This window comes from Orcinus orca, chromosome 4 (assembly GCF_937001465.1).
Source record: "Orcinus orca chromosome 4, mOrcOrc1.1, whole genome shotgun sequence".
Classification (NCBI taxonomy): Eukaryota; Metazoa; Chordata; class Mammalia; order Artiodactyla; family Delphinidae; genus Orcinus; species Orcinus orca.
In genome coordinates, this window is record NC_064562.1 from 52,564,830 (window position 1) to 52,590,330 (window position 25,501).

General features: G+C 34.1%; 1 protein-coding gene and 1 long non-coding RNA gene across 6 annotated transcripts in view; one reads left to right on the plus strand and one right to left on the minus strand.

Annotated features, from left to right (window-relative positions):
* The window catches only part of LOC125964348 (uncharacterized), a 725,473-nt gene that overhangs the window by 674,631 nt on the left and 25,341 nt on the right, over window positions 1-25,501 (plus strand). The window lies entirely within an intron of this gene.
* The window catches only part of DCK (deoxycytidine kinase), a 58,045-nt gene that overhangs the window by 16,799 nt on the left and 15,745 nt on the right, over window positions 1-25,501 (minus strand). The window contains exons 4-8 of one of the 5 annotated variants that reach the window (XR_007477307.1): window positions 24,900-25,047; window positions 19,902-20,017; window positions 18,285-18,375; window positions 12,597-12,675; window positions 950-7,014 (exon numbers count right to left, since the gene is read on the minus strand). Coding sequence is in view for 4 of the 5 variants with exons in the window: in XM_004283570.3 (XP_004283618.1) it covers window positions 16,525-16,551; window positions 18,285-18,375; window positions 19,902-20,017; window positions 24,900-25,047 (382 nt within the window). In the remaining variant the exon portion in view is untranslated. Of the gene's footprint in view, window positions 1-949; window positions 7,015-12,596; window positions 12,676-14,549; window positions 14,567-14,602; window positions 16,552-18,284; window positions 18,376-19,901; window positions 20,018-24,899; window positions 25,048-25,501 lie in introns of those variants that run through there. The other 4 variants (XM_033412504.2, XM_033412507.2, XM_004283570.3 and 1 more) reach the window with 4 other exon arrangements.

The following is a 25,501-nucleotide window of genomic DNA, read 5'->3' on the forward strand; positions in this document are numbered from 1 at the left end:
CAATATAATTTTATATGTATTATAGTAGAGAAAGTATAGAGTGCTATGGGAACCCAGATGAGAGCCACTTTGTTCAGACTTAGGTCAGTACTATAGAAGCTTCTTGGAGAAAGTGACTTTGAGCAGAAAACTGATAAGTAGGAATTAGCAGATGAAGGAGAAGGAGTAAGGGAAATTTTCCAGGCAAAGATATGTGCAAAGGCCCAGAAGCAAGAGAAATGTTTGTCAAAGAAACCTCAAAATACCCACCAACACATACACTCTGTTCTGGGATTAGAACATAAATACTCTCATACAGATCTTTCTGTCCTTTTCTTGTCCAGTGACATCATGTTTTTCAGCCTTTCATCTGACAAATATTCATCGAAGACAACAGAAGAAAACATATTTTCATCTTCGGCCAAAATCCTACCATGACCAATTACCATTATCAAGTATAAATTCCTGGTTATGTGGCCCAATAATTCACAACACATATTATTCCAACCTGGAGATCTAGGAGCATAGCATCAGACTGGATGATGATGGATAAATACCACTCTCTACTCTCCATGAGCTTAATCATCTAACTAAAAAAATTAAACATAAAATTGATTAGGACACAAAATAGTATGTGATTAAATATTACCTGAGTGATTGTACAATAAATGTAATAGAAATTTAGACAAGGATAGATCATGATAAAAATCTTATAAAGCCACTGCCGCTTGGGAGTATTTTCCTCACATCATTCAAATGGGCTTACTGTATTATACACATGCGCATGCACACACACACACACACACACACACAAACACACTTTGACAAGTTTGTTTGGTCATTCAACAAATGTTTAAGGATCTACTATTACATGTATACAACAGATACAGGGACAAAACAAAGGTCCTGTCCATATAGATTTTATATTTTTGTTGGCAAAGGAAGCAATAAACAAAAAACAAGAAAGCACTTTACACATATATCTTATTTAATCTTTGAAACAACTCCACGAGGTAGGATTTATCATCCCCCTTTTACAGAAGAGACATGGGATATCAAATAACTTGTCCAAGATCAAACAGCTAGCAAGTAGCATAGCCAAAATTTTAACCTAGGTCTATCAGATTATAAAGCCCAAGTCCAACATCAGCAATTCCACTCCACTGCTGAAACTTTCCATTTCCCTGAATGACAGAGGTTCCTGGAGGCTTCTCTGATACATGGTCGGTCCAGAAATAGTCTGCCCAGGATTAGCCAAGTGATTCTCATGCTTTTTGCTTCCACTGAGCTAGGTCGCAGGCTCTTTCTTGTCCTGCAGTGTTCTTTCTTCCATCTGTATTGCTTTCATTGAGATTTTACTTTCTACCTCAAATATATATCCATGGGTTCCATTCTATGCAATTCCCTTCTCTGTTTTAACATCTTCAATAAATTCCCCATTCATTTTCCTCATTTACCAAAAACAGTTGCTGATTAGTAACACTATACTCCCCTTCAAAAGTATGGCTTTAATGGGCTATGTGGCTACGGTGCTATGTTGGAAGGGTTACTGTATTTGGATTTATATGTATTAACAATAGTTCTATCATTAAGCAGTTCAGTGCCTAGTTCTTTTCTACATTAACTCATTTTATCTTTTCAATAACACTGCAGACCTAGAGGGGTGGGATAGGGAGGGTTGGAGGGAGTCTCAAGAGGGAGGGGATATGGGGATATATGCATACATATAGCTGAGTCACTTTGTTGTACAGCAGAAACTAACACAACATTGTAAAGCAATTATACTCTAATAAAAATATATTTTAAAAAAAAACACTTCAAGTTAATAAAAAATGTTCCTGTGTTACATATGAGGAATTGAGGTTCAGAGAGGCTGAATTACTTGCTCAAGGCCAGGATATAGTAAATTTAGGTCCTCCCAGGTGTTTCCTACTATATCATGTTGCCTCCCACCTAAAACTATACAAATCACAGAAATGTAGTTTTGAAAGGACACCCTAGGATCCCTTACAAGTTCCCTTTTGTGCAAGCACCATTTCTACAGAATCCTTTCCAGTGATCCAGTCTCTTGTAGAAATACTGGCTTATCACATTCAAATTGTGACCTCTGTGAGACTCAGTTTTCTCATCTATTAAACGGAATACTTCTATTTATCTCACAAGGTTATTGTGTGGATTAAATGATAGAGTATGTAAATGTCCTTTGCAAACAATAAAGCACTTTATAAATGTTCCCTGAACTTTCTTTACAAGTATGTTAGACCTGAAAAACAAAATTTTATCTTTGAATTTAAGTTATTGTAAATGGATTCTCCTTAATATATCATTTCTGACTTCATAATCACAAATTTAAAAAGAGCAATATATCCACAACTTTTCCTAGTAGGCAAAATTATTTTCCGTTACTACTAGACATAAGACTAAGATTATAGTATAAGTTTTTCTCAAACTCTTTTGGAGATGGAGGAAAATATCAACTTTGGAACAGCTATGAGAAAGTGAATTTCATCTTTTTAATGCACAGCTATGTAAAATAATTAATATGGCTTGCAATAGGACAGGCTTTAAATAAACTTTCTACTATAATTAGAAAGTATAATGATATAATTTCATTAGAATTTGTGCACATATTAAAAATATCAACACAATTGTAATAATAAACATTTATTGAGCACTTAACATTTGGTAACTCATTTAATAAAATTCTTCAATTATAGGAAAATGATAATTTAACAGTTAAAGTTTAACAGTTAAAGGAAAGTTAGTGTAGGAAGCTAGTAAAATAATAATATAGGCAAAAGAAAAACAACCTACAATATATAAACTGACTTTTACTAGAGCTTTTGGTAAGTTACTATATCCAACAATAGAAATGTTTCAGAACACTTTATAGATACCACAGATAAAACAGGTTAAATTTTATTACCTATAAAATGCCCAAATGTATGCTCATTTAAAACTGATCCATGGGTATAATATTATGTCCCTTTATCCAAGTAAATGGAAAATTAGATTTCTCTATTTACTTTCTTTAGTTTTCAAATTCATCTTAGTACATTAATCTTAAAATCTGTCATTTCCCAGGTTGTTTCTGTGCTTCTTTCCTTGACATTCATAGTTTCCCTTTCTTTTCTAAGAATTTTATTCTAAAAGGCCATAAAAATATATAAGCATATATTTGTATGTATATGTATATATATGCACAGTATTTACATCTTTTTCTAAACTATTATTTCTCTTGATAATAAATAAAAATCAAACCAGGACAGAAGGTTCATACATTCTTCACCCCATATTAAGGCAGAAAGGTGGAAATACATCATGTCTTTTGTGTCGCATAAGCCCATCTCACTAAATGAAAACACTTATTGTTTTACTTACAGCCAACGTCCTTCAAATTGCTTGTGGTGATATATTTTTTCATCAATGATGACTGGAAAATCAAAGAAATTCAGTTTTCCACCTTCTAAGCTTCTTTTATCTCTAAATGATGCAGGCTCAAGAGTTGCCAAATGACATGGGCAAAGGCGGCCAAATAGGGCTTCCTAGCCAATCTAAAAATAGCAGATGGTGGTGGGCAGATATACCATTTCTCTCTTGTTCTTTTTATTTTTTCTAAGAGCTAGGCACCATAAACATGGCTTGTTCAAAATTAAAATGGTACAAAAAGAATTACATTCTCTCTTGCCCTAAGATCTAGACATGTGATCTGTTAGGATAATCTGTACCTTCTGCTAATAAGAAAGATGCGAAACTCAATGCAAAACTATATTCTGCGTTTCTTACAGCCAGGTTCCCATACCCAATTTCCACCTACTCTGATAGGAAATCTGACCATAACTTGATGGAATCAAGGACTGCCTTTGCCTTTTATTTTTCTTTCCTAGAGCCCCTTAAAGAATAACTATTAACATTTGTATGTTTTATAATTTAAGAGGTCCTTTCACAGATTTGGAAAGGTCCTACCATTACAATCTGAGAAACGAGAAAACTGAGGCTCACAGAAGTTGAAGCTTACCCAAGCCCAGCCAGATAAAAAAGTGTGTCTTCAAATTTGTCACACACGTGCACACACACACATGCACACACATGTACTCTCTCCCTAAAGATTCCAACATAAAACAGCACTTAAGGACTTAACTTTCACATACACATGTAAGCATGTACAAATATATTTTAAAGAGAAAATGTTACAATAAATTCGAATTAGAGGTCCTTTACAAATGCAAAAGTTCTACAAAGTGTGAAAATATGAATTTACTAATCATATTAATTATATAAAGATAAATTTCTTTAAAGAAGTTCATTTTTCAAAATGATTATTCATTTAACAAAAGAAATTAAATAAAGAGTTACCATGGATATTTAAGTTTTGTTTGAAGGTGGGAACAAAGAAACAGTTTAGCAGGAAATACTAATGTGTAAGTAGCTAACTCTCAGTGCCAGGATTACAGATTATTTTTCTTCTCATATTTTCTAACATTTCAAATTTTACAGAGCCAAGAAATTATGGGTTTAACTAAATTTTCAAAAACTTAGATGCAAGAAATTTTTTTACAATATACTTTAACGTAAAAAAAAGCAGGACATAATATTGAATCTATAGCATGAACTCAATTTGGTAAAAAAGAAAAATGTTTCTTTGTAGATGTAAGTACATAAAGCTGGAAGGCAACAGTCTGCTAGGTTGGTACCTCTGAATGATAGGATCTAGGGATTACCTTATTTCAATATTTCTGCAATGTCCAAATTGTTTTAATGGGAGTGTTGTACTTTTAAAAAGAAAAGAAAAATGTTTAGGTTTATTCTCAATGCCAACAGAAATCAAGTAAAAAAAAAAAAACTCAAATTATAAATCAATGGAAAAAATTAATATATCAAAAGTCTAATTTATAACTTTCAATTTATGCCCATTAAGTATCTATCACTAAACATAAAAGTCAATAAATTTTGCTAATAATCCAATCTTAGTTTTAAAAACTCTGTATTATTACATTTTCAATACGGAATTCAGAATTTTGGTTTTTATCACTTCCCCGGGGCAGAAATATTGGACTCATAACACTAATCATAATGTTCTTTTACTTAAATAAGAAAATAGAAAGAGCAAGGGCAATTTCTAAACAGACTAAGGATAATTTATAGACATTGAAAGTTCTTTGTTGCAACATATCTTCTAGGAAGGGGTACAAACATCCTTATACATCTTGCTTAAAAACCATAGCCTATTTTTTAAATGTATTTTATTGTAGTTGATTTACAATGCTGTGTTAATTTCTATTGTACAGCAAAATGATTCCATTATATATATAACTCCCTTTCCCCCTTGGCAACCACAAGTCTGTTCTCTATGTCTGTGAGTCTGTTTGTTTTGTAGATAAGTTCACTTACGTCATATTTTAGATTCCACATATAAGTGATATCATATGATACTTGCCTTCCTCTTTCTGACTTACTTCACTAAGTATAATCATCTCTAGACCCATCCATGCTGCTACAAATGGCATTATTTTATTTTTTATGGCTGTGTAGTATTCCATTGTATCTATGTACCACATCTTTTAAATTAATTTTTATGGGCGTATAGTTGATTTACAATGTTGTGATAGTTTCTGCTGTACAGCAAAGTGAATCAGTTATACATAAATCCACTTTTTTAGATTCTATTCCTCTATAGGTCATTACAGAGTATTGAATATAGTTCCCTGCATTATAGAATAGGTTCTAATTAGTTACCTATTTTATATATAGTAGTGTGTATATGTCAATCCCAATCTCCCAGTTGATGCTTCCCTGTTCCCTTTCCCCCTTGGTAACCATAAATTGGTTTTCTATATCTGTGGCTCTATTTCTTTTTTGTAAATAAGTTCATTTGTACCATGTTTTTCGATTCCACATAAAAGCGATATCATATGATGTTTGTCTTTCTCCGTCTGACTTACTTCACTCAGTATGACAATCTCTAGGCCCATCCATGTTGCTACAAATGGCATTACTTCATTCTTTTTTACTGCTGAGTAATATTCCATTGTATATATGTACCACATCTTTTTTTTTTTAAACATCTTTATTGGAGTATAATTGCTTTACAATGGTGTTTCTGATTTATAACAAAGTGAATCAGTTATACATATACCTATATACCCATATCTCTTCCCTCTTGCGTCTCCCTCCCTCCCACCCTCCCTATCCCACCCCTCTAGGTGGTCACAAAGCACCAAGCTGATCTCCCTGTGCTATGCAGCTGCTTCCCACTAGCTATCTATTTTACATTTGGTAGTGTATATATGTCCATGCCACTCTCTCACTTTGTCACAGCTTACCCTTCCCCCTCCCCGTGTCCTCAAGTCCATTCTCTAGTAGGTCTGTGTCTTTATTCCCGTCTTGCCCCTAGGTTCTTCATGACCTTTTTTTTTTTTTTTTTAGATTCCATATATATGTGTTAGCATACGGTATTTGTTTTTCTCTTTCTGACTTACTGCACTCTGCATGACAGATTCTAGATCCATCCACCTCACTAAAAATAACTCAATTTCGTTTCTTTTTATGGCTGAGTAATATTCCATTGTATATATGTGCCACATCTTCTTTATCCATTCCTCTGTTGATGGACACTTAGGTTGCTTCCATGTCCTGGCTATTGTAAATAGTGCTGCAATGAACACTGGGGTACATGTATCTTTTCAAATTATGGTTTTCTCTGCATATACGCCCAGCAGTGGGATTGCTGGATCATATGGCAACTCTATTTTTAGTTTTTTGAGGAAACTCCCTACTGTTTTCCAAGTGGCTGCACCAATTTACTTTCCCACCAACAGTGTAGGAGGCTTCTCTTTTCTCCACACCCTCTCCAGCATTTGTTGTTTGTAGACTTTTTAATGATGGTCATTCTGAACGGTAGGAGGTAGTACCTCATTGTAGTTTTGATTTGCATTTCTCTAATAATCAGCAATGTTGATCATCTTTTCATGCGCCTGTTGGCCATCTGTAGGTCTTTGGAGAAATGTCTATTTAGGTCTTCTGCCCATTCTTCGACTGGGTTGAAAAAACATAGCCTATTAATCTCATCTACTTACCAAGAGAATGAAGTTCTCTTGGTGTTAGAAATATCAAGCATCAAAATCTCCTGAGAGTTCTCCATAACAAATATTTATTAATTTTATAATCTGAAAATAAAGCTACTTTATTTCAAAGAACATTTACATTCAGAAATGAAAAATCATAATTTTCTGAAACATTAGTGGAGATATCAAAAATGTTTATATTCAGCGCCACTCAAAAAGTAAAAGCACAGAAAATAAAAATAAAGGAAAATGCTAAGAACTTAACACAATTTAATCTCCTTTATCATTTCAAACTTCCTCAAGGGGAAGAGTGACTCCTAACAACTTAGATGTTCTTTCATCAGTCCCTGGCATGCAGTAGGAGATCAATAAATATTTGCTGAATGAATAAATTTAATATTAAATGAAAACCTTCTCCCAAGAATCTCAACCACCATTCCAATCCCACTCACCAGAGGTAACAACAATGAAGTTTGGTGAATCTCTCTCTCCACACACCATAGCTATTTCCACTCAAAAAATACAGTGATTATTCTACTATAGTTCCATTTTATTCACTCTTTTTTTTTAATAACTGCACAAACTTACCAATTTTCCAGATGCTTTCAGCAACCAAGATATTGAATGTAAGGAAATAAAAGTACTAACAGTAATGGCTAACATGCATTGAGCATGGTTCTAAGTGCTTTATATATACTACACATTAAAATTGCACAACTTTATAAGTAGGTACTATTACTTATGGCCCTCTTACAAAGAAATTTAAAAATATTACTTTCCCAAGATTATAATGACTTGCCTAACGTTAGACAATAAGTGGCAGGGCCAGGATTTGAAGCCAGCAGTCTGTCTTGGGAACCTGTGTTCTTAATCATTTTACTGCCTCTGTGATGTTAAAAATACTAAAGATAAATTCTTACTTAACAACAGCTGACTGTGGTATATACCGAATGTAAACATAATAGGACACAATGTTTGGGTTTGTTTGGGTTTTTTTAACTATACCAGAACCTTGTACTGAGGATTGCCTTCAAAGCAACCATACCAATAGGTTATGTGTTGTTTAGAGTCTGCCGTTAGTCATAAACATTTGCATTAGCAAAAAAAGTATGAATTTCCTTCACATATATTTCATAAACTGAACAAGAAATCTAAGTGCCTTATTGTTACCTTCTTTTATGGCCAAAAGCAGCTTTTTTCAAGTTTTACTATCCATTTTGTTCATTAGACTCGCCAGTAAATGATTTATGGTCATTAAAAAAAAAAAAAAACAACTATATCCAGTCACACACACAAAAAGAACCTGAATCACATTTAAACAGTTATATAACTCAGATTCTAAACTCAGATCCAAGAGTGTTTTGAATAATGGCAGAATCTTTGGAATAAACGTATAGTCTCTCAAGGTAACTATTCTGAAAAGGACAATATTCAATTGTCTATTTAAGGTCAGTCTGTTAAAAATTAGTTATCATACTTAACTGGTTACTAATCTAGCAACCAGTTCATGTCAACCATCAGCAAAATAATAACTTATGCCCATACCGTCTATTCTGTCCCCAAGGCAGGAATTTGATAACTAGTATTCTAAGCTCTGTACAACATATCAAAATAGTGTTGCTGAGCCAAGTGAAGCATAAATTGTTTTATAACATTAGCCAATTTCCTAATTTACTCTTCTAATATAAAATGATTCCACTCTAGCTGACAGTAACAGCAAGGACAAAATGGCAGCTTTAGAAGATGCCTTATCTTTGAATGAATATTAGTTTAAATAAGGGATAATGGTAAAAACAGTGCATACACACACATATAAATATATTCAATATCACCAAAATACCACCACCATTTTGAAGTGATGCCAAGTAACATTAAAAGGTGATATGTTTCAGAAGATGGGTCAATCGAAAATCAGGTTTCACCTAACTGTTACTGAATCACTTTCTAGATCATGGTTTTGTTAAGTAAAACTTCCTTCTTGGAAAAATAAGCATCTGTCTGAGCTCCATGCAGTTCCACAGAACAGTAAAAATAACTGTTAAGTTTCTTTGTATACATAATTGCTAAGTAAATGGGAAACAGTCTTGCAAGATAACCCTTAACAAACAGTCTAATGAGTGAACATTAGAAAATTAAGTTTCCTGGCAACCTGTTAGGCATAATTATCTAACCAATCACTATCCCATAAAAAAACAATTGGTATTATTCAATCTAATACTTAGAGAAGCCCCTGGGAGTTGGGTACCAGACTTTCTTATAGTAAAATAATTCTAAAAGTATTGCCTTTTTGATTGCCTGTATTTATTCTGACAGCTCATTTTCTTCCCTCCCCAACATCTGTACACATAAAATCTCACTCAATAAAGTTTTTATTAATCAATTAATGCTTTTGCTCTGGCAATGCAAAAGACCTCTCATCAGCTCCTATCTTTTCCCAACCACTCATCATCAAGATTATGATGCTTGGATTAGAGGCAGAGCAGAGGAAAGAACCAAGTATATAATGACCTCATGTGGCAAAGGGCTACAATTACTGATTTCACTATAAAATAATCATGGACTTAAACTACTTTTGTTATCGGATTTTTATTTTCAAATTGCTATTTTAAATGGGCATGAAATACTAGACAGAGTTAGGGACGGAAAGAAAAATGACCCTAGATATAAAGAGCAGAAGTAAAACTAGAGTCGCTACTCACTAAAATAAAATGAAACCCCACTCTAGAGAGTCAAAATATCTGGGTTTTGTTTCAGCTTTAGTCTTTGTGGGATCTTGAGAAATCCCTCAGCCTCTCACATCTGTAAAATGGTAATAAATTTTGTCTACCACAGAGTCTAAGTTACAATGGTTAAGAAAGGATTTTAATATCTGATATTTAATGATTCTTTTATTCTATTTATGGTACTTGTTATTTTATACCTAAAATATTTTTAAGGTAATCATAAAAACATAAACCAAAAACTAAAGTACTGTTACCTAGTTTGACTTCTAATTGTCACCTTTTATATTCTAGTACAATGGACATTGATCTCTGTAGTACTTATTTTATTCTAGGCACAGAACTAAAATTAAATGAATTCAAAGAGTAGCCATATTGATAATAATCTTCTTTGAGGATGGTCTTAATTCTTAAAAGAAACACTTTGATATTTATCGATTCAAAATCTGCCAAAACAGAACTTGGTGTTAATTTTTTGTGAAATCTTTGAACCAAACCCAAATCTTCATTCATACAAAATATTCTGAGAACATCAATATCACATTAAGAATTTATACCTCATTAAACATACAATTACAGAGCTGCAGACACAGTAATTTTTTAAAAGGTGGGGGAAAGGGAGTATGTAAAACAGAATCAAATTCAAATTACATACCTGTCCCTCACTTTATGTCTTTTACTACTGAAAAAAAAGCTGTCACTAAGTAAAAAGCTTTAAGTGAAATATCTTCCATTAATTCTAATGGGGCACATTATATTATATCCTAAGATACCAAAAATGTATCGATTGAATAATAACAAGTTTACAAGAAATACACAATATAGACTGTGCATAAAATATATTGTAAACAAGGTTTACTGTACTTGCCAAGAAAGAAAATTTGATAATCAGTGATGGTTGGTGGAGGAGAGGAATAAAGAAATCATTCTTTGGAAGGTGAGTTCTGCTTTCTGTACCATTTTCCCCCACCAATCTTCCACCCTTTTGGGGACTAATGGTTATCTGGCATTCAAACTCCACTTAAAATTAAGTTATAACACAAAAAAACACCTTTAGGAAACTTCAAAACACATGGAAATGGCATCTACATATAACAGACGAGAGTCCTAAAAGATATAACTTTTTCATTCCTCTCATTTCACATACTTATGGCAAAGCAAAATTACCTGATGTACAGTTCAAGTGTGTTCAAAATGATAATCTCTGTGTAGTATCAAGTAAATTAGTATGTTTTTGTCTGAGCTGGAAATGTTTAAATATTGTTCTTTATTGCATACTTGTTTAGTATATTTTAGCGAAGGAAGAGTCTTTATACCCAAGGAGAAAAAAAAAAGGTGATTGTCTCAACAATGATATAATCATTTAAAAGATGTTATGGTAGAAAGTTATTACTGAACAGCTCTTATGGGGGAAGACTGTATTTAAACATTTTTGGCATTACTAATCTCAGTGCTAATAAATTTTATAATTAATAACAACATTCCAAGGCACTACACAGAATAAGGAAAAAAATGAATTATATCAAACCTGCCTTCATTTTGCAATATTCCACTCTCTAACTGAAGATGAGGAAAAACGATTTCATTATACAAATAAATTCTTAAAAGGAGAAAAAGCTTATTAGGATAACCTCAAAAAGCACCCAAAGTGTTACTAAACCTAAGTAGCTCATACCTCTAGGAAATGCAAAATTACCCAACTTCAAGACTTAATATGAAGCTACAGTAGGGACTTCACTGTCAGTCCAGTGGTTAAGACTCCACGCTTCCACTGCAGGGGGCACAGATTTGATCCCTGGTGGGGGAACTAAGATCCCGCATGACGCGTGTCACAGCCAAAAATAAAATAAAAAATAAAACAGAATAGAGAGCCTAGAAATAAAGCCACATAATTATAGTCAACTGATCTTTAACAAAGGAGCGAAGGCAATTCAATTAAAGCTAGTCTTTCAGCAAATGGCGCTGACAACTGGACCTCCACATGCAAAAAAAATGAATCTAGATGCAAGATCGTACACCCTTCATAAAAATTAACTCAAAATGGATCATAGATCTAAAAATAAAATGTATTAATTATAAAATTCCTAGAGGATAACATAGGAGAAAACCTAGATGACCTTGGATACAGCGATGACGTTTCAGATACAACACAAGGTATGGGGCTTCCCAGGTGGTGCAGTGGTTAAGAATCTGTCTGCCAATGCAGGGGACATGGGTTCGAGCCCTGGTCCGGGAAGATCCCACATGCTGCGGAGTAACTAAGCCCATGTGCCACAACTACTGAGTCTGCGCTCTAGAGCCCGCAAGCCACAACTACTGAGCCCACATGCCACAACTATTGAAGCCCACACACCTAGAACCCGTGCTTAGGAATAAGAGAAGCCACCGCAACAAGAAGCCCGCACACGGCAACGAAGAGTAGCCCCTACTCGCTGCAACTAGAGAAAGCCTGCACGCAGCAACAAAGACCTAACGCAGCCAAAAATAAATTAATTAATTAAATCAAAAAACAAAACAAAACAAAAGGTATGATCCATGAAAGAAATCATAGATAAGCTGGACTTCATTAAAATTAAAAACTTCTCGCAAAAGACAATGTCAAGAAAATAAGATAAACCATAGATAGGAGAAATATTTGCAAAAGACATATTTGATAAAGGACTATTACCTAAAACATACAAAGAACTCTTAAGCCTTAGTATTAAGAAAATGAACCCAATTAAAAAAAGACAAAAGACTTTAACGGACACCTCACCAAAGAAGATACACAGATGGAAAGATGGTTAACATCATGTCATTAGGGAATTGCAAATTAAAATAAGATACAACATACCTATTAGAATGGCCAAAATCCAAACCACTGACAACAAATGCTGGCAAGGATGTAGAGCAATAAGAACTCTCAGTCATTGCTGGTGGAAAGGCAAAATGATACAACCATTTTGGTAGACAGTTTGGCAATTTCTCACAAACCTAAACAAACTCTTACCATATGATCCAGCAATGGCACTCCCTGGAATTTACTCAAATGAACTGAAAACTTATGTCCTCATAAAAACTTGTACACCGATGTTTAAAGTAGTTTTATTCATAACTGCCAAAACCTGGAAGCAACCAAGATGTCCCTCAGTAGGTGAGAGGATAAACTATGGTACATCCAGACAACAGAATATTTTTCAGTGCTAAAAAGTAATGAACTATCAAGCCATGAGAAAACATGGAGGAAATTAACTGCAACTTACTAAGTGAAAGAAGCCACTGAAAAGGCTCCCTACTGAATGATTCCAACTCTACGACATTCTGAAAAAAGGCAAAACTATGGAGACAATAAAAAGATGAGTGATTGCCAGAGTTTAGGGGAGAGGGATGAACAGACACAGAGGATTTTCAGGGCAGGGAAGCTATTTTGTATGATACCACAATGGTGGTTACATGTCATTATTCATTTGTCAAAACCCACAGAAGATACAAGACTGCATAAACCCTAATGCAAACTATGGACTTTGAGTGGTAATGATGTGTCAATGTGGGTTCATTGATTATAACAGACATAGCACTCTGTTAGGGGATGCTGATATTGGAGGAGGCTGTGCAAGTATGGGGGCAGAGAGTATATGGGAACTCTGTACTTCCACTCAATTCTCCTGTGAACCTAAAACTGTTCTAAAAAATGAAAATAAAAACTATTAAAAATAAGTTCTGTAGTTTAGTTAACAGTAGTATACCAAGTCAATTGCCTAGTCATGATAATACACTATTGTTAAGTAAAATGTTACCATGGGTGTACACAGGAACTCTAATAATTTTGCAACTTATGTGAATCTAAAATTATTTCCCCCCCCAAAAGAATTTTTTTCAAAGGAAAGAGGTAGGAGCTTCCCTGGTGGCGCAGTGGTTGAGAATCCGCCTGCCAGTGCAGGGGACACGGGTTCAAGCCCTGGTCCGGGAAGATCCCACACGCCACGGAGCAACTAAGCCCGTGTACCGCAACTACTCAGCCTGCACTCTAGAGCCCGCGAGCCACAACTACTGAAGCCCGTGGACCTAGAGCTCGTGCTCCGCAACAAGAGAAGCCACCACAATGAGAAGCCCGCGCACCGCAACGAAGAGTAGCCCCCACTCGCCGCAACTAGAGAAAGCCTGCACGCAGCAAGGAAGACCAACGCAGCCAAAAAATAAATAAATAAAATAAAATACAATAAATAAATAAAGGAAAGAGGTAAGATTTTTCAAATGAGGAAGGCTATTATCTACCAGGATTTGTAAATACTTTAAGCAACTTATCTAGCATTTTTCTGTAGGTAATGAGATTTATACCTCTGTAAAAAACACTTTGGGACTTCTTGTCTTTTAAAATACAACAGACCTGATTCCTAGGGGCTTGGTAAACACTGCCCTAAGTTTCAGGCATAAAAGATGAGAAAACTCTGAATGAAGGGATAAATCTTGTACAATTAATCACCTTCTTAGAAGAGTAAACTATAAAAAGTAGTACATATACTTTGAAGAAAGATGATCTGATAGGGGAGACAGGATTCAAGAGATAATGCAGACCACTAGGCTCAATACCCTTGTGCTCACCCAGTGGTACAGCTTTTATTTTAAGTCATAACAAATAATAATTTTTTAAGCTTCTTTTCAATTTTACAGATTTAAAAAGTCATTAAGCTAAACATTTTTAAAGGTTATGGAAAATCTCTGAAATATGTCTCCACTTAAAATAGACTCAATGTTAATTTATATAAGCCACTGTCAATCTCTATATATTCATAATTTTCTCCAAAAGTAGAATAAATTTTAATTCTAAAAGAGATGCAATCATTTCAATGAGTGTAGCTCCATTAGAGTTCATGATATTTTTACTTATTTATTAAGCAAATATTTAATTTAGTAACAAATTCATTTACATCAAACAAAAACAATCTATACAATATCATGAGACAATTTAAATATTTATGGTAATTACAGATTTGAAACAGTCTCTTTTTCAAAGATCAGTGCATCTAAACTGTTTAACTCACTAAATTATCATCTTTGAATATTAAGAAACCAAAAATAAGAAATGATATTTTAAAAAGGAAAATGATAGTTTCAAAGTAAAAGTAACTCTTCCTCTCATTAAAAGCCACAGAATTTTTCTAAAATGTCAAGTAGAAAGGTTAAATACAAAGAAAACACACTGCACACTGCACACCTTAACTACACAAAGTTGAAAGAAATCTATACGTACAGACCTAAATCTATACATACAGACCTAAAATGAACCCATGCAGATTTTTTAAATTACAACTATTTTACCCCTTGCCTTCTTTATTAATATATGTATTTACTAACATATAATCAACAAAAAATGATAATGCTTTCAAGATATATAACATAAAGCAAGATCATTTTTATCAGTAATTTCTCTTAAAGGAGGGGGAAAAATACTTCAGGTATACTCCAACAGAGAAGCAAAGCAAACTATGAAGTGAAAAGTGATGATGATGTTCTCAAAGTAGAAATGTGTGACTTTTATTTACTTTTAAATAAAACTTTAAATAGTAGGCTGCCTAATTAATCGAGACAGTAGGGGAAGTAGGAGGCAGGAAATAAGAGCTGGGACTAACTAAACAGACTTAACTGCTAAGAAGAAAATCTACCTTGTCTTCAGTTTCCCTTTTGACAGCTCACCAAGTATAAAGAAAGACTACTCATTCCCAGTATAGCATCAATAAAAAATAAAATGGAAAAATGTATCCCTCACTATGTCCCACTAACATTTTACCTATAAAAATGGGAAGAAATTAAGGAAAACTATAATTCCACCTCAAATGACTTAAAGACAATCATAGATTAAGCCAATCTTTTAACTATAGTAGTAATACTCCATTCTAAAAGAATGGTCTGAGAAGGGAAAAAGCAGGTAGCTATTCCAAATAAATTCAACCTTTCTATTCATGTAATAATCTTCAGTTATCTTTTAAGTATAGAAACATTTTCTCTTTAATCCTACAAAATCCCATGCAAAAGATGAAGACTCACTCATACCACAGATGTAGAAACAAAGGCAGGAAAAAGATTAAATGATTTATAAGTTATGCCATTACAAACCGGGAACAAAGTCTAACCTGCTTCTCTACAAATGTATTATAGACACATTAATAAATCAGTGAAGTAATTAAATACTAAACCTGGTCTTATCTTCCACATAAATTAAGGCAGAAGGGAAGGCACCTGATCAAAAGTATTTAAAATAAAACCTCATCATACTTTTTCTGGGGATTCCTTAAATTCCACTTTTCAATTTTTAAAAGGTACACTAATTTACACAGGACACATTACCATTTACTATGTAACATTAAAGTCTGTAGTTAAGAAATTGGTCAGTGAGATGAGAAGCACCAGAAAAAAAAAAAAAAGTCAACCGGCTGAGGAGGATAATAGAGGAGAAAGACAGAAGGGGGCTGGGTCCTTTATGATGCAGCTTAGCCACTATAATGATTCTGGAACCATCTACCCCCAGACTTCTTGTTGTAAGGGATACTTAAATGTCTTTCTTTTTTAAAAGCCCCAAAAAAGAAAAGAAGAAAAAAAAAAAAGGAAAAAAGAAAAACTAGCTATAAACTTTTATATAGGATTCATTAAAAAAAATTTTTTCTTGGAACAAAAATAGTTAAAAACTTGGGTTTAGAAGAGAGACTTGTATGAATATGGACCTATGAAGATACACAAAGCTGAAGTATGTGTAATCATTTGGCTGCCTGCAGTCTTCAGCAAGATCACAAAGTGCTCAAAAATTCTTTTACCTGAGGGGAGGAAAAAAATATTAATATAATTCCTTGGCTAATTTGAGATATCTAATATTCATTTTCAATTAAAAGTATCTACACAGTTGAAGACCTCAACTGTATAAGTAACTCTATCACAAAGCCATATCATTTAGTTTCAAAAGAAATATTAACCAATACTTCAGTATTAGAAGATGAATGACCTAAAATGTCATCACAGGAGTCATTAAATTTACATCTAAGATTGATACAGTTCTATAATAGCCATAACACTAATTTTGTTATCTCTTTATAATACCATAGACTACTGACATGTGCAGCTTTAGTACTGATAACATTAATAATTGCAACGGTTTAATAAGTCTAAAGGTCCTGATTATGTATGTAACCTATGTAACAAATTTATAATTTTTCTGAAGCACAAATCTGAATCATATATACACACTGTAATATTAGTATGTGAGGAAAGGTCATATAAGTAGTGAATGAACTTAGCCAACTGGCCAACGTCACAATTCAAGATACTGCTCTCTACGTATTCTAGGCTGCAGAGTAATTCTGAATAGACAAAGATTACCACCTTGCAAAAATACCTGAAAAAGAAAGCAAACTTCTAGTAAAACTAATTAAACCAAAAATAAATAATAATATGAAATGGTGATTATTAATCAAAATACAGAAGTGTTAGATAAAATTAAAAAGTGGTTTTACAGATTCATCTAGTTAAAATGATGGCTGGCTGACTTAATTTTATTTATTTTGTTTTAACAGTATCACAAATGAATTCTGTACTAGGTTTTTTAACATCATTAAATTAGTATGAAGAGGTCACTTGAATTTTCCAGGTACGTTTTTCTTTATATCATGGGAAAAACAACTATATGCTACAGTAGTTATCTATAAATGGTGAGATTTTCAAAATTCTTGAGATACATCCCTTATAAATGTTAAATACCTATTATAGTAAACAGCAGACATTTTGTGACAGGAAAAAAGAAAAATAAGATTTCTCTCAAAACTAAACAAACAACAAAAAAATGTGGCTTCTTCTTTAGCTCTTAGATCACTAAGTTAATTAACATGGATATAAGGATATTTGTTATACAAATCCCATTACTATTCTCTCTCAAGTGTTCATCAATAGGTTCTCTGCCAGTCCCTTTATGAATATGAGCACCACTCACTTTATAGAATATAGTCAACTTCCAAATAGATGGAGGATAGATCAACTCTGATTAGGACAATGACTCAATGATTAGGCAGTGCCAAGTTATCACTGACAAGGTCCCAAATAGAACTCAAAACTAAAAATCTTTAATCTCAAGACTCTAGTTAGTAGAAAAATGGATGAGATCCATATCCTACAGCTTCAAACATCTTCCATACTGAATTTAGTTGAAAAAGATTCATTTCACAAATAGTTTATTATTATCTAAAGATTGGTGGTATAGGGAAGAGGGGAAGAAAAGGGAACAAAGCAGAGGAGTGAGCAAGAACTTTTGTTAACATGGTTACCCCTATAATACAGATAAAGAAACTAAAGGATAAAGAAGGTCCTCATTTTAGCTAAGGCTACAAAGCTAGAAGTTGAAGTTAAGATGAGAATCTAAACAGTCTAAATCCCTCTAAAGCTCTTAACTGTCTCTTAATATAACTTTATGTAATCTTTCCTTAGAAAATTGTTTTCTCACAAAGTTAGAACACTTCTTTAGACAAAACAAATATTATTTATAGTCTTTGTATAAATCTACCTTTTCAACCAGACTGTCATGTTTGTCTTTAAAGTCTTCATTAACATCCAGTGTTAAGATAGGCACTTCTTGTAGATAATCAAAGTTGGTTCTGTTTGAAAAGAGAGAGATGAACAAAATAATTAGAAAAAGCAACAAATAAAAGAGACATACTAAAAAATTATTCTTACGTCTTCACTGGAAAACAAAATGTTATCAATCATTTTATATTAAAATTATCCTGCCAAGTACTTCATCTGGCAGTCCCTTCTTTCTCACCTAGATTTACTATACATGTCTAAAAATCTCAGGTATAAAATATATAAAGTTAGGCATTGTGAAATGTAATTCTCTTCAAAAACCAAAATCATACCATAAAGTAGGAATGTTTGCTTTTTCTTAGAATTTTGCTGTCTTTTTTAAAAAATACATTTATTTATTTATTTATTTATGGCTGCATTGGGTCTTCGTTGCTGCACAAGGGCTTTCTCTACTTGTGGAGAGCAGGGGCTACTCTTCATTGCGGAGCGTGGGCTTCTCATTGCGGTGGCTTCTCTTGTTGCGGAGCACAGGCTCTAGGTGCGAGGGCTTCAGTAATTGTGGCGCATGGGCTTAGTTGCTCCACGGCATGTGGGATCTTCCCGGATCAGGGCTCAAACCTGTGTCCCCTGCATTGGCAGGTGGATTCTTAACCACTGCACCACCAAGGAAATCCAGGAATGTTTGCACTTTATAGATGAGAAAACTAAAGCCCAGGGAGGTCACTCTAAGGCTCAGAGATTGTCTAAGGTTGTATACTAATAAGTGAGATGCGTCTGAACCAAGATCTGACTAATGACAGAGTACAGTGATCTAAGAAACAAACTTGAAATATCTTAAAATTCTCTCTGAAAGAGTATAGGTATATCTCAGAGATACTGCAGGTTTGGTTCCAGACCACTGCAATAAAGTGAGTATCACAACAAAGCAAATATCGCAACAAGCAAGTCACACAAATTTTTTGGTTTCCCCGTGCATACAGAAGTTACATTTACTCTATACTGCAGTCTATTAAGTGTGCAATAGCATTATGTCTAAAAAAAATGTACATACCTTAATTTAAAAATACTTTATTGCTAAAAAATGCTAACCATCATCTGAGCCTTTAGAGAGTCACATAATCTTTTTGCTGGTGAAGGGTTTAAAATATTGCAAGAATTTATAAAATGTGATGTAGAGACACAACATTAGGAAATGCTGTTGGAAAAATGGTGCCAACAGACTTGCTTGACATAGGGTTGCCACAGACCTTCCATTTGTAAGAAATGCAGCATATGTGAAGCACAATAAAGTGAAGTGCTATACAACAAGGTATGCTTGTACCTAAATAATGTATACAGATATATTTCCTACTTTATCCCTTAATGTGAAATTCCATATATTATGTTGTAAATACTGCTGGGGGAGATTAGCTATTAAAAACTTTAAGAAAATAGGATCTCATTGCAGTAAAAAGAATCAAAATCCATACTTAATTCTGGGAGATCCTACAATACTAATAAATAAAAATGGCTGAAAATGAAAAATTATACATGATTTGGATTAAAATTTGATAAAGGAATTTAAAATGAATAGTAAATAAGAATAAGGAAGTCTTACTTTACTGTTCTATGCAGGAGCCAGCTTTCATGCTTATAGTGAAGCTTCTCTAAGTATTCAAGAGGAATGCCTTGTTCTTCATTTCTTCCCCGTAAATATATTCTATTCAAGCATTTCTAAAAGCAAGCAATAAGAAACAGGTAGGAGGAGTGGAGGAGGCAAGGAACAATTATTCTTGACGGCTGCCATTATTTTTCCTTAGTGTCTCTTTAGTTATGCTAGCCAAAATCTCTATTTATTTTCCCTAGGAAGTTGAAGTAGTTCATTTTCCCCTCCTTGTGCTTTTCAACCATTTGGTAGCTCTAAACCAAGTGTCACTCTCAAAAATAAGTCAAAATATGTGTATAAACTTTTGGCATCCATACTTGAAATAAACTGTATAAAATAAGTTTAGTTAAAAATCAAATAATTTACCTGTGATAAACCATGATGGAAAAGAATATGAAAAAGAATATAAATATGTATAACTGAGTCACTCTGCGGTACAGTAGAAATTAAACACAACATTGTAAATCAACTATTCTTCAATAAAATTTTGTTAAAAATTTAAAAGTTCAGGGACTTCCATGGTGACACAGTGGTTAAGAATCCGCCTGCCAGAGGAAGGAACACTCCCAAACTCATTCTATGAGGCCACCATCACCCTGATACCAAAACCAGACAAAGATACTACAAAAAAAGAAAATTACAGACCAATATCACTGATGAATATAGATGCAAAAATCCTCAACAAAATACTAGCAAACAGAATCCAACAACACATTAAAAGGATCACACACCATGATCAAGTGGGATTTATCCCAGGGATGCAAGGATTCTTCAATATATGCAAATCATTGTGATACACCATATTAACAAATTGAAGAATAAAAACCATATGATCATCTCAATAGATTGAGAAAAAGCTTTTGACAAAATTCAACACCCATTTATGATAAAAACTCTCCAGAAAGTGGGCATAGGCGGAATCTACCTCAACATAATAAAGGCCATATACGACAAACCCACAGCAAACATCATTCTCAATGGTGCAAAACTGAAAGCATTTCCTCTAAGATCAGGAACGAGACAAGGATGTCTACTCTCACCACTATTATTCAACATAGTTTTGGAAGTCCTAGCCACGGCAATCAGAGAAGAAAAAGAAATAAAAGGAACACAAATTGGAAAAGAAGAAGTAAAACTGTCACTGTTTGCAGATGACATGATACTATACATAGAGAATACTAAAAATGCCACCAGAAAACTACTAGAGCTAATCAATGAATTTGGTAAACTTGCAGGATACAAAATTAATGCACAGAAATCTCTTGCATTCCTATACACTAATGATGAAAAATCTGAAAGACAAATTATGGAAACACTCCCATTTACCACTGCAACAAAGAGAATAAAATACCTAGGAATAAACCTACCTAGGGAAACAAAAGACCTGCATGCAGAAAACTATAAGACACTGATGAAAGAAATTAAAGATGATACAAATAGATGGAGAGATATACCATGTTCTTGGATTGGAAGAATCAACATTGTGAAAATGACTCTACTACCAAAAGCAATCTACAGACTCGATGCAATCCCTATCAAACTACCACTGGCATTATTCAGAGAACTAGAACAAAAAATTTCACAATTTGTATGGAAACACAAAAGACCCCGAATAGCCAAAGCAATCTTGAGAAAGAAAAACGGAGCTGAAGGAATCAGGCTCCCTGACTTCAGACTATACTGCAAAGCTACAATAATCAAGACAGTATGGTACTGGCACAAAAACAGAAAGATAGATCAATGGAACAGTATAGAAAGCCCAGAGATAAACCCACGCACATATGGTCACCTTATCTTTGATAAAGGAGGCAAGAGTATACAATGGAGAAAAGACAGCCTCTTCAATAGTGGTGCTGGGAAAACTGGATAGCTACATGTAAAAGAATGAAATTAGAACACTCCCTAACACCATACACAAAAATAAACTCAAAATGGATTAAAGACCTAAATGTAAGGCCAGACACTATAAAACTCTTAGAGGAAAACATAGGCAGAAACTCTATGACATAAATCACAGCAAGATCCTTTTTGACCCACCTCCTAGAGAAATGGAAATAAAAATAAACAAATGGGACCTAATGAAACTTAAAAGCTTTTGCACAGCTAAGGAAACCATAAACAAGACCAAAAGACAACCCTCAGAATGGGAGAAAATATTTGCAAATGAAGCAACTGACAAAGGATTAATCTCCAAAATTTACAAGCAGCTCATGCAGCTCACTATCAAAAAAACAAAAAACCCAATCCAAAAATGGGCAGAAGACCTAAATAGACATTTCTTCAAAGAAGATATACAGATTGCCAACAAACACATGAAAGAATGCTCAACATCATTAATCATTAGAGAAATGCAAATCAAAACTACAATGTGATATCATCTCACACCAGTCAGAATGGCCATCATCAAAAAATCTACAAACAATAAATACTGGAGAGGGTATGGAGAAAAGGGAACCCTTACACACTGTTGGTAGAAATGTAAATTGATACAGCCACTATGGAGAACAGTATGGAGGTCCCTTAAAATCTAAAAATAGAACTACCATATGACCCAGTAATCCCACTACTGGGCATATACCCTGAGAAAACCATAATTCAGAAAGAGTCATGTACCACAATGTTCACTGCAGCTCTATATACAATAGCCAGGACATGGAAGCAACCTAAGTGTCCATCGACAGATCAGTGGATAAAGAAGATGTGGCACCTATATACAAAGGAATATTACTCAGCCATAAAAAGAAATGAAATTGAGTTATTTGTAGTGAGGTGGATGGATCTAGAGTCTGTCATACAGAGTGAAGTAAGTCAGAAAGAGAAAAACAAATACTGTATGCTAACACATATATATATGGAATCTTAAAAAAAATGGTCATGAAGAACCTAGGGAAAAGAGGGGAATAAAGACCCAGACCTACTAGAAAATGGACTTGAGGACACAGACAGGGGGAAGAGTAAGCTGGGACAAAGTGTGAGAGTGGTAGTATATATATGGACATATAAACACTACCAAATGTAAAATAGATAGCTAGTGGGAAGCAGTCGCATAGCACAGGGAGATCAGCTCGGTGCTTTGTGACCAGCTAGAAGGGTGGGATAGGGAGGGTGGGAGGGAGGGAGATGCAAGAGGGAAGAGATATGGGGACATATGTGTATGTATAACTGATTCACTTTGTTATAAATCAGAAACTAACACACCATTGTAAAGCAATTATACTCCAATAAAAATATATATATAAAAAAAAGAGTAAACCAAAAAAAAAAAAAAAAGAAGAGCCAGGCAATACAGGATCCACAAGAGATAAGTGAATAGGTGTCTCAAGAGGATAAGAATAAAAAATCCAAAAACAGCAAATTTGAAACAGAATGGCAGAACAACCAGCACAGGCTGGAGCATGGAGCTTTGAGGTTTTGAGTCATTTCAGGATATTTGAGGCAGTAGGCTATGTAGTATAAGGAGCTGGAGCTGATCTTCCTGAAGAAAACGAAGAGTCTTGAGAGGTTGTGCCTTCATTAAAAGAGAGCTAGTAAAATTCCATCCACAAGCCCGAGTGAGAGAGAGGGAGCCTGAAAACATTTCAAGACAATGACTTGAAAATAAATAATTCACCAGTGAGAACCTGAAATCACAGGCCTCAGACACATGTAGCACTGGGGTGCTAATTCACACAACTGACACTGCATGTGAATCCTCAAGATGAGGAATTACTATCGAACTGTTCCATACCCTTGAGGCTCTTATCTCTAAAGACCATGGGAAAAATAGAAATGAGTTAAAATGGAATAGACTGTAACAAAGAGTGGTAACCAGAATAGAATGCTTTTTGTTTTTGTTTTTTTAAATAAATTTATTTGTTTAAAAATATTTAAAAAATAAAATAAAGTTTTGTGTTAGACTTTAAGATATTGACTATGAATGTTTCTAGCAGAATGAAATTATTAGTATTCTTCATGTTTTCTTCTATATTTGTATATACTATTTTCATAATTAAAAACAAAAATTCTTTTCAAAAATAAAAGTGAATTTCAAAATTATTATTGTTAAATTCTGGCTTACTTGACATTAGAAGAGGAAAAAAATCATCCCTTGGAATCAGAAACCTAGTTTCTTTGAAAATTCAGCTTCAATAGCAATACGGTATTTTTTCAGGCTAGAAGTCATGGCATTTACATTCACCAGAGCCTACTTTGTGACTTAGGGAAGAAACAGGAATAAAAAACAGAGAAAAATGGGGATGTAGGCACCAAAACCAGAAATTCCTTAACAAATGTAAGCTCTTATTTAGGTTACTTTTATGAAAGGCATCTATCTACTTGGTCTTCCTGGATTCATAACATAATTTCATATGTAAACAAGAATAGCTATTTACAACCTATGACAAAAAGCACATTTTCAAGTAACCTCCCTTAACTGAAAATGGCAAGGGTCCTCTAAGGCTCTTCTCAACTACAGCTGCTACTGCCCACCCATTCCAAGCCACAAACAACCATAAAGGATTTCTTGAAATGGACCTCCACCAACTTGGCCAGTCCTTCAGCAAACATTTACTGAGCTCCCACTATGTACCCAGGCCCTATTCTAGGCACTGGAAATTCAACAGTAATTAAAATACCCAAAGTTCCACCTCATGAAGCCTACATTCTAGGGGTTGCTTTAGAAAGTTTCTTAATGCAGCTGTGATAGATGACAGACCCTGAGAAAGTCAGGAGGAAATAATGAAGAACAGAACTGAGGAAGAACAGAGAAGGGGCCTAAAAGAGCAACTTCCAAATGCGGGCTTACAGTTTGTTTAGGAAAAAAGAATGTTTCTATCTACACAGTTATGAGTTTCTAATTTGGAGGTGGGGAGTGGAGTTAAACTAAATCGCCTTCATTGCATACCACTGAAAGGATTTCTAAATATTATTCTGAAATGTCAATGGACAAAACAAATTTTTATTGTTTCTCACCTCTGGAGTGGCTCGAAGATAAATGATTCCATCCAGTTCAAGGCTTTGGCCAAACTGGTTATTCATCCAGTCATGCCAGTCTTGATAAATGGTCCACTCTGTTTCATTCATGCAGTCAGATTCATACAAATTAGATGCAAAAATATACCTGCAAGAGAGTTTACATCAACACATAAATTCTTTCCAAAAAGCACAAAGAAAAAACGGATCTACTAAATGGACATGAAACATTCTCCTAAACCCATGGCAGATAATGCCTTGGTTAGCAGAAAAAAACAACAGCAGAAGAAAACAACACATTATCTCCAACTACAGAAAATATGTACTTGGCCAGTGGTTCCCAAAAATGTGGTGTGAGAACCCCTGGTGGTCCCCAAGACCCTTCTAGGGGTTCTGTGAGAGACCAGATTACTTTATATACTGTACTTCAACCAAAAGCTTACAACTGCTTAAAAACAGAAGCACAAATGAGAATACAGCTGACTTCTATTAAGTCAGACACTGAAGAGATCTGCAAAGTTTCAAACAATGCTACTCTTCTCCCTAATTTTTTGTGAAAGATATAATTTTCACATCTTTTTTATGTTTATATGTAATGGATT